This window comes from Culex pipiens, chromosome 3 (genome assembly GCF_016801865.2).
Source record: "Culex pipiens pallens isolate TS chromosome 3, TS_CPP_V2, whole genome shotgun sequence".
Taxonomy (NCBI): Eukaryota; Metazoa; Arthropoda; class Insecta; order Diptera; family Culicidae; genus Culex; species Culex pipiens.
Window position 1 is genome coordinate 73,334,911 of NC_068939.1, and position 11,134 is coordinate 73,346,044.

Here is an 11,134-nt window from a genome sequence, read left to right on the forward strand (position 1 = left end):
ATCCAACAGCGTTTCTTGTTCGAGGGAATCGTATTGACACGCTACAATGTTTGAAGTGGAGATTTTCAAACACTTGGGTAGTTTTCGAGCAATTCTAACAAAAATATTAGAAAAATGATTTTTCGAGAGGTCATTTTTGGCCAAAAACGTACCCCAACTTTAGACATCTGCCAAAATAACAGGATATGTTCTAGGAACGATTTTTTTTTCAGCGAAGTCATCTTAAGATGTCCCCTACACAACCCTTTTAACAGAATTCAGTTTCATTGAAAAGAATCTGAGAAATGGTAAAATCCGTAAAAAATCACTTTGACCCAATCTCACCCCCCAGACCCAATGTCACCCCCACTGACGGTACTCATTTTCAGCTTTTTATTATTTAAAAAAATTAATTAGGCACGGATTTAACATTTGATTGAAAAAAAGGATTATACACCTGTCCAGTTGTTTTGCAATCATAAGTTTCCAAAATACCGAAGTATTGACGAAAATTTATGTTTTTGTTTTTGCGGTGCTGTACATTGGAATTTCATAAAAATTTAAAATATTTTTAATACAGCCCAAACATGCTAAATATGATTGTCAAAGCAGAAAAATGCGTTTTAGGTTGTTTTCAGTTGATTTGACTTTTATTTTCATTTAAATTGTGAAGTTTTATGAAAAAATATTCTTTTTGACATAAACTTTGAAAAATATCAACAACGGCCCAAAATGTAATGAATATTTTATTTTAAAGATACCAAGTTCGATCATTTTAAAAAGAAGAAATCCGACTAGGATCTGAGGTGAAAATAACAATTTATTCTGATTTAAAAATCATCTCCTTTATTTTTGAGCGCAAGTAAAAGAGCAAAATTTTAAATCATAAGAAACAAAAAAAAATATCGAAAGTTTAAAGATTTGAACAACACAACAGATTTTTAAAATTCAAACTTTTGAAAGTTTGAATTAAAAAAAAACGTTCAATTGAAAATAAGTTAAAAAAGGGGGGCATAAACATTTTTTTTAACTACAAAATATTTATGGAACTAGAAAACTAACTGACTGAAATCAAAATTCTAAAATTTATGCTCGCTAGAAATGTTTGGTTAATTTTTCTGATATTTCGATATGTATTGTTATTTTTTTCGCAAATATATTTTTACTTAAATATTTTAAAAACTGTTGACTGGAAAACACTTGGACTGAAAAAAATGCAATTTAAAACATTTTTGTTGAAACCATGCCTTGTAGTTTTTAAATTATTTTTTTTAAATTCTCAATTCATAAATGAAAATTAAAAAAAATCAAAAAAATCAAAAATTTCAAATAAGGAAGTCCAAAACTTAAAAAAAAAATAAAAAAAAAACAAAAAAAAAACAAAACAAAAAAACAAAAAAAAATCAAGAAACATACATAAAAATAACACCACTGAAACTTGTTTAGGCATTTGCAAATATTTTTCTACGTTTTATTTAACCGGTTCACCAGATTAAAGATTCAAAAAGTCGAAACCAAATGTAATTTTAAAATTAACTTGGTTGTAAAGTGTGAAGCACTATTGCGTAAAACAAATATATAAAAGATCTAAAAACCAAAAAATAAAAATTTAAACAAGTATTTTTTGAAAAACAAAATAGAATAAAATACATAAATAGTGTTCAGAGGTTTAAAAAATCTAAAATTAGAGTATTTAAAAAAATAAACATTTCAAAATAAAAAAGGATACTTACAAAAAAAAAATTCTAAACTTTTAAAATTCAAAACCTCGAAAAGAAGAAAATTCAAAACCAGAAAAAAACAAAACCCCAAAATAAATCCTAAAATTAAAAATTTATCAGGCATCAAGCCTTCGGAAAATCGAGTCTAAACTGTACTGTACATCGAAAATTTTCAAAAAATCTGGAGATTTTTGATTAACCCAAAATATGCTGAAAATGATTCAAAGCCGGAGGAATGAATTTTAAATTGATTTCAGTTGATTGTAATTTTTAAGTTTTCTGAAAAAATATCTTTTGCTCCCTGATTTTTCGGACCGATTTTGAAGAAGGGGGGGGAGGGGGAGGGATGACAAAAAAATATTTGTGTCAACCTAAAAAAGCAAAAAAAAAACAGAACAAAACAAAACAAAACATAAATTGTATTAAATTTATTTTACTCGTTCAACAATTTAAATATTCAGGAAATCGTAACCTAAAAAAATAAAAATGTACTTTGCTGTAAAGTGTGATAACACTGGCTCATATCGAGGGGATGCATGAAGTCCCTATAAACACGTGCACTTTGAATTTTTCAAAAAAAAGTATTTACACAGGGCCGAATGGGTTTTCTCTAAAGTTTTTATGGAGAATTAGGGTGGTTCGTCGCTGTTGCATACAAGCAAAAATTGCATGCAATAGGTAAAAATAGGTAAAAAAAGTTTGAAAGTTCTAAATTTTGGAAATTCAAAGAATCGAAAAAAACGATCCAGCATATAAACGAAACAAAAATTTAGAGGTTCATCAGGCCGTTGAAAATATTTTCAAAATTTACAGCATCATTTTTTTCAAAATACTTTTTATTATTTCACAGTAACTTTTTTTTTCAACACTACACTATTTACCCCCTAAGGCTAACCACATTCTTTTGAAATATAAGAATTAGATCTTTAAACTTAACCCTCTACTGCCCATTTTTTGGAAATTTATTATTTTCCCGTGTTCAGGAGGTTATTTTGAGCAACTTTTGTTCTTGTTCCATTTTTAGTATTTTAATTTGCATTTATCTTGTTCAGCTTATATTTGATCCTGATAGTATTTGGCTTACTCTACCACCTCTTATCATTACCTTTTGCCTATCTAGTTTTTTCATGTTTTTACAGTCACTTTTTCAATGTTTTGCTTGTTTTACACATTTTCTACTATAGAACGACACCATTATCATTTAAGAGCGAGTCCACGAGCAAAGCATACCCATCTCGCATCGACCTCACCAATCTGCCTGAAATTTTCAGGGGTTGTTTGTACATATAAAACTAGCATCTGGCCGAAATATGAGCACTCTAGGTCAACGGGAAGTGGGGCAAATCGGGAAACAAAGTTTGAAGGTTCAAAACCGTAAAAAATCTTAAAAAGGCTATAACTTAAGCAAAATTCAATTTATTTTCAAAATTCAAAATGCATCTGAAAGGGCCTAAAAAATGCAACAAAATGCAGTATAGAGCATCCCAATTGGTTAATTCTAAAGGGAGTTATTGGCATTTTAGTGAAAAAATAGCATAATTTTCAAACTCAAATAAAAAAGTGTTCCATCCAGATATCAACTCGGTTCGACCTGCAGCTTGTAGGGGACATCTGGGACTACCATCTGAGACTGAGAACGCTTTGGGTAAGGCAGTTTAACATATTAAATAGACACTTTTATTTTTAGTGAATTTTTTGGTTGTAAATTTTTGCTCGGGGGACCCCTTAGATCCCATTTTCTGGTGATAATTTTATCATATTCGTGTTCCTGAGACAATTTCACAATAGAAACATGCATAAAAATGTTTATTTTGATCCATTTTAACCCTTTAAAAAATAAAAGTTAAAAAAAAATAAAAAGCTGCTTTTTTTCTGGTGTCATCTAGTATCCTTGGAAACGAGCTTGATTTTCAATAAATGTGAATCGAAGATTTTTTTTAACTTTTATTTTTTAAAGGGTTAAAATGGATCAAAATAAACATTTTTATGCATGTTTCTATTGTGAAATTGTCTCAGGAACACGAATATGATGAAATTATCACCAGAAAATGGGATCTAAGGGGTCCCCCGAGCAAAAATTTACAACCAAAAAATTCACTTAAAGTAAAAGTGTCTATTTAATATGTTAAACTGCCTTACCCAAAGCGTTCTCAGTCTCAGATGGTAGTCCCAGATGTCCCCTACAAGCTGCAGGTCGAACCGAGTTGATATCTGGATGGAACACTTTTTTATTTGAGTTTGAAAATTATGCTATTTTTTCACTAAAATGCCAATAACTCCCTTTAGAATTAACCAATTGGGATGCTCTATACTGCATTGTGTTGCATTTTTTAGGCCCTTTCAGATGCATTTTGAATTTTGAAAATAAATTGAATTTTGCTTAAGTTATAGCCTTTTTAAGATTTTTTACGTTTTTGAACCTTCAAACTTTGTGTCCCGATTTGCCCCACTTCCCGTTGACCTAGAGTGCTCATATTTTGGCCAGATGCTAGTTTTATATGTACAAACAACCCCTGAAAATTTCAGGCAGATTGGTGAGGTCCAAACGACGTCCCATACAAAGGGGTATGCCCTGTTCGTGGACTCGCTCTTAAATAATAAAAAAAAATTCTTAGAGATATAGCCTGGTATACTACAGAAATTACTGCATACTTATTTTCACATTATATAGAGGAAAAAAATCATTTTTTAAACAATTGGCAAAGTCACTTAAACAAGTCGAACTTCCAAAACAGTTAATTTTCTTAAATTTTAACAGTTCTTCTTTCGAATTCTTTTATCATTTTTAAATGCATTCCCCTGCGTTTAGAATAATTTTTAGCATGTTTGTGTTTGTAATAAAAAAGTGATTTTTACGCTTAAATTTTTGTTTTTGTCAAATCTTACTTTTTTTTTAAATATCATTTGCATCGGCCTTATAGCTTTTCATTTACGTAGTTTATTGCTATTTCAAGCAAAGTGAATGAAGTTGAAGAAACATTTAATTGTGATTTTATCGAACGAGACACAAAATGATAAGTAGAGCGTCCAATTTCCCGGGAAATCCCGGAAATTCCCGGGAAATTTTAAATTTGTTTAAATTGTTCTGATCTTGGTTCTGATTATTATTGTGCAGCAAAATTGTATAGGACAGTAACTTTTATCGTTAAAAAAAAATATGAACAATTGATAACAACCTGAGTGCATGTAAAAAAAAAAACATTTTCATGAAGTTGTATGATACTTCATGAAAATATATTTTTTTTTTTTTCAAATAATTTGATAAGCTCAATCGTAAATACAATAAATCAAAAAAAATATCTGAGGTATTGTTTTGACTAGTAATATTTATTATATCAAAATGTCTAAAACAAAAACATGATTTTTTAGTTTAAGTAATTCTTCTTGCTCAAACCTATTTGAAATATTTAACGCTGGTAATTGAAAACGTAAAAAATACATTTTAACTTTAGCGGTAGGGAGTTAATATATTTTTAAAATGAAAAAACGCCAAATATTGTTTAAAAAGCTTACCTATTTTGTAATAAGGCTTTCCAATTTAACAACACATTCAAAGAATGTTTACATGGCAGCTGCGGGTTTGTTTGCATCAGATTTGCTATCTCTTTCTAGCAATAGTTTTGTGTCATGCGATTTCTAGCCCAATATGTCAGTCAACTTATTTCGCGGGGCTGTAACAGCTCGAGCTCGATCATTGTTTGCATCAGGACACTGTGACGAGGAGTACGTCATTTTTGGATTAAATTATATTGTTTCTCACTGGGCTTCTGATTTATTGTATATGAATGAAACATTAAATCATTGCTGAGATATAACTATTTGAAGTTAGAATTTTCAAAAACGGGTGCCACGACATCTCTACACTGCCTTGACCAAATCGGCTCAACATTTTGGTGAAGACTCGTTAAGCCGGTCCTGTGTGCATGACGAAGGCCAATTTTCAAAAAAAAAACTTATTAAAAAAAAGATAAAAATATTTTTGCGTTTATCATATAAAAAATCGTCATGCACACGGGATATGTCTTGAGAGTCTAAACCCCAAATTTTAGCCAATTTGGTCCATCCCATCTCGAGATATCGCGGCATCCGTAAATCAACTCGGTGTTTCGAGAAAAACTTGCTTAAAATGTCTGTAACTCAGTTTAATCATGTAATATCTTTATGAAACTTTCAAGAGTGATTGAAAATCATCTTTTAGTGGATTCAAAGAATTTTCTGTAATATGACATTTTGTGATTTTCTACATAAGCAAATTTCAGAGGAATTAAAAAAAAAACATAGTAAAATATAAAACAAAACACCAACGCAATGGCAAAGTTATTTTTCATCATAAGGCATTAGCGAACATCAATTTCACAAAATCCTCACATCCTGCAAAATTCAAAACCCTCCCACCACCCACTATGATTCACCCATTTTTCATTTTCCCAGCTGCATTCAGCTGCTAGAGAGGCAGGTACTTTACCGCGTGATTAATAGCCATAAATTAGTAATTTCTCATTTGCTCCGGGACTTAATTCACTGCTGCTGACCTCCACCATATTGAGGTGCTCAAACTTACCTGAAAAAAACAGAGAAAGAGAAAAATGGTTCATCGTTAGTCTTTCAGTAATGGAAACAAAAGCTTGTCGGATTGTAGAGAAGAAAAGTCCTCCAGGAGGTGAAAGCTCGGGTCAGTTGCCACGTGTCGCAAAACTTATCCTTTTATTTCCTTCCCGAGCGTACAAATTGATCCTCTGGGAAAAAAGGATTGAGTATGATGAAGGCAGACGGAATATCAACTCACCAGTGGAAGCGTTAACATGACTCTTTCAGTGCTTCCCGATGAATAGCGAAGTAACTTTTCCTTCTCACTAAATCGCTTTCACTTACTTATTTACTTCTGTCTTAATTGCTTTTTTTCCTTTTCGAAGATCTAGCTCGCACTCAATGCCAGCTTCTTTCTGTTGGATAATTTAATTAGCATTCTTCGCCTCGCTGGAACTCAATTTTGCCTTAAATAGGGATCAAAGCTTAATAGATTTATCCAACTTTTTACGACGCAACATTTACGATTTCAATTCGAAAGTCCCTTCTTTTTGCAAAGAAACGAATAAAATTTGATCGTCAATTCGTGGGTCCTCCCCCTCGGGGACAAACCAACTGTCCAAAATTAGAGTTCTGTGTTTTCCTCGTAACTCATAAATTTGGATCGATTCAACAGGTCGTCCTTCCCCCGCAACAGAAGGTCCTTGAGCTATTCTCAAAAAAAAAAGGTGCGGCCCCGACGGCGATGGCAATCAGATGTCTATCGCTTCACACTGGCGCGAAGAAAACGGGGTGCCCTTTAACAAATTCACTGTCACGAGCATGGGTAAAGTTGATTGCACAGTTAAAAATAAAACTAATATTTAAAAGTTTCTAAAACTTGCCTGTTAGCAACAAACCCAAAAAAGGAAAGAAAAAGTTTTTGATGTAAAATTGTATTTCTATCAACCATATGGAGCCAGGGTAAACACATTAAAAATACACGAACCCAAACCCGAGTTCTTCAAACAGGACCAAAAACACACACAACTCCAAAAGCTGCCGGAAACAGAGAATTCCTAACGACTTTGGTTGAAACACAAACAAAAAAGGATGACCACCACAGTAGGGGTGAGACCTGGTGAATCAGAAGGTGTTGGGAAGGGGGTTTTATTTATGAACATTCAATTTCACGATATTCTCCATACGACTCGAGAGGACGGGATCAATTTCATTGCTAAAAATAAGCGCTCGTTGACATGTGTAGAGGAAATGGTTTGAGGCGTGGGCGATCATTTTCAAGAGGGGGTTCGCATTTCAATTAGTGCGAAGTTTTTTCGATTGGAAAATTGAAGGGCGGGTGTAATATGACAGCGTTTGAAGTTTTTGAAGAGGAGGAACATGGCAAACATAAATGGAAATTTATCTTGGCAGTGTCAACAGAATTCTTCTGAATTCAACTTACTTGAAAGAAAATAACTAAAAATTACTAAACAAAAAAAGGAAACAAACATGAGAAACATTACAAAAGTTTAAATAAGTTTAAAAGTTGAAAAAAAAACAAATTAAAAGGGTTCTTCAAAAAAACAAAGTTCATTCAAACCCTAATAGACGAATGCTGAAAAGATCAAATTTTGCAATGAATTCCAAACAACATTTTTAGCAATTCCGCAAAACATCCTATTGAATGAAATTTTAAGTCAAACGACTGTAGGTTTAGTTAATATTGCGAGTCAATCAAAACAATATTGAAAAGAAATACTTTTCGATACAAGTGCTGAAAAGTAAACTTTTTAGCCCTTATATCAAACTCAGTGTTTCGAAAAAATAATTGACAGTTCGCTTTGTGCATTGCAAAATTTTTAAATTTAAATTTAAGTTAAACTCACTTTGATCATTAATCAACAAGTTGCGAAAACAAGATTTTTTCAGCACGATTCGTTCCATTCAAAACAAAACAATGTTGAAAAATGTTACTCTTCGATACAAGTGTTGAAAAGTTCAAGTTGTCTTTGACCTGTTTTCAAAACAACTCGGATTTTTATGATTTAAGCTAATTTACTATCCAGGTTACTACCACTCACTGAACTACACTGAAAAATATTCTCTTTTCAGTTTTGAGCAACGCAATTAGCTTATAAGCCCATACTTCCAATTGAAATGTGGTCAAATCTTATGGAAAATTGGACGAGTTTCCGGTAAAAATATTTACGAAACTGAAAAATAAAGTCTGTCATTTATAAAATGCCAAAAACCATAAAAAACAAATTTTTCAACATTTTTTATTTTTTAAACCGCTGGATAGGATTTAGGGCAGTGGTCAATATGGTGACCTTTATGTAAAATTGTCTGGAGAATCAATTCCCGTATTGGGTTTTTGAAAATGTCAAAATTTAGAGCACTTAAAAAAACAGATTCAGTAAATGATTTTTTTTCGGTGCATCCTGAATTTCTCGTGAGTCTTTTTGTAACATCTTAGGCTATTCGCACAAAAAATTTTACGAAAAAAAAGCGTGGGCTCAGCTTTAAATTTGACTTTTAAAATTGAATATAAAAAAATCCCATAAAAGTGGCGTGTTTTTTCTCTCGGTGTATTTTTTTTCGGAAAGCCCATCAAATTTCCCACAAGCTTGTCTTTGACTACTTTTTCATACGATGCAACGGCTTCGAGATACAGCAATATTTAAATTCCGAATTACAAAAATATTGAAAACATTTACGCCCTTCTCAAATGTCATTACCGAGTGAAACTGGATCCATATACAAAAAATGGCTTGCATAAGCGAAGGATTACATGTCTACAAAGTTTCATTGAAATCTGAGATGGTCGAGAAAACAGTACAGTTTTTCTTTAAAGTTTGTTTGACACAATTTCTCTCATTTGAAGAATTATGTAACAATTTGATCGATTATATTTTATTATCAAGTCTACAAATTTGCAAATAAATTTCGAAATAAATTAATAAATGTTAATATTATATTAAAAAAAAAAGTTTGTGAAAACGTAAGGCAATTAAAATTATAAATATTTTTCAAAGTTGATAACATTCAACAAAACAAGCAAAAAGTATAACAAAATGCTTAAATTCTACTGTTATAATATGTTGACAAAAATCTTGTTTGCTAAACAAATGTGTTTGCCCAAAAATTTCATAAAATATTTGGAATCATTATCGAATTTTATCATAATTGTTTCAAGAAGATTGTAGAATATTCAATGTTAAAAAACGCAACATTTGTTAAATTTTACAATCTTTTCGAAAAAATATTTTGAAAATTTTGATATCAAGACTAACATTTCAAATGGCTTAAACATTCAACATTTCACCCATTTAAAATAAAAAAAATCCACAAGTGTTTTATTTTTCAATATAAGCAATTCTCTACGAAATCGGCCGTTTTTATTAATGTTAATTTTTGTATTTTTAATCCGGCTGTAACTTTTATGGTGCTTTCGGTAAGCCCAAAGAAGCCATTTTGTATCATTAGTTTTGCCTTCCTCACTGAGGTAAGGCTACACAGTTCAACAAAAAATCAAATGTTTCTTGTCTCTGAGACGAGAATATGTGTTCCTAGTAGATTTTTGCATGCTGAATCCGAATCCGGGTCCAGAATTGCTCCAAGTGGTCCCAATTTTGAGATACACTCGTTTGAAATGTTAGTTTAGGCCAAAATTAGCTACTTTGTCGACTATTTTACAAAAGAACTATTGAATAAACAACTAAACCAATACATGTATCTTAAAGTTCACGTTTTCCCCTTTCTGAAACACCCCTGGTATTTAAAATTCGATTGTTTCTACGCATAGTTATAGCCATTTTAAAATTAGAATTTGACTTGCATGCAAGTTGGAAAAACTTGAATGAGAACCAACTGAAAATAAAATTTTAAAATGGCTATAAATATGCGTAGAAACAATCAAATTTTAAAAACCAGGGGTGTTTCAGAAAGGGGAAAACGTGAACTTTAAGATACATGTATTGGTTTAGTTGTTTATTCAATAGTTCTTTTGTAAAATAATCAACAAAGTAGCTAATTTTGGCCTAAACTAACATTTTAAACGGGTGTATCTCAAAATTGGGACCATTTGGAGCAATTCTGGACCCGGATTCGGATTCAGCAGGCAAAATTCTACCAGGAACACATATACTCGTCTCAGAGACAAAATGTTGTTGGACTGTGCTATAATCCTGCTCTAAAAATGAACTTTTTATTAAAAGCTCGAAGACCCACCTTCATATATACATAACGACTCAGAATCAAAAACTGAACAAATGTCTGTGTGTGTGTATGTGTGTGTGTGTATGTGTGTGTGTGTATGTGTGTGTGTATGTGTGTGTGTGTGTATGTATGTATGTGTTCAAAAATCTTGCCAAGTTTTCTCAGCACTGGCTGAACCGATTTTGATCGAACCAGTTGCATTTGACTTGGTTTAGGGTCCCATACATCGCTATTAAATTGTTTGAAGTTTCGATAAGTAGTTCAAAAGTTATGTATAAAAATGTGTTTTCACATATATCCGGATCTCACTTAAATGCATGTAAACGATGTCCGGATCCATCATCCGACCCATCGTTGGTTAGATAATCGAGAGAACTTTCCAACGAGTCTAAGACATTGAAGATCTGGCAACCCTGTCTCGAGTTATGACCACTTAAGTGATATTTATGTACTTTTTTGAAGCCGGATCTCACTTAAATGTATGTAAACGATGTCCGGATCCATCATCCGACCCATCGTTGGTTAGGTAATCAAGAGATCTTTCCAACGAGTCCACAACATTGAAGATCTGGCAACCCTGTCTCGAGTTATGACCACTTAAGTGATATTTATGTACTTTTTTGAAGCCGGATCTCACTTAAATGCATGTAAACGATGTCCGGATCCATCATCCGACCCATCGTTGGTTAGATAATCGAGAGAAATTT

General features: G+C 32.1%; 1 protein-coding gene across 2 annotated transcripts in view; it reads right to left on the reverse strand.

Moving 5' to 3' along the window:
- LOC120416585 (cAMP-dependent protein kinase type I regulatory subunit) overlaps positions 1-11,134 on the reverse strand; it is a 132,777-nt gene that overhangs the window by 54,559 nt on the left and 67,084 nt on the right. Inside the window, exon 1 of one of the 2 annotated variants that reach the window (XM_039578322.2) lies at positions 6,487-6,646. The exons of the other annotated variant lie outside the window; for it this stretch is intronic. Within the exon in view, the coding sequence (XP_039434256.1) occupies positions 6,487-6,504 (18 nt within the window). The 5' untranslated portion in view covers positions 6,505-6,646. Of the gene's footprint in view, positions 1-6,486; positions 6,647-11,134 lie in introns of those variants that run through there. 2 annotated transcript variants of the gene reach the window in all.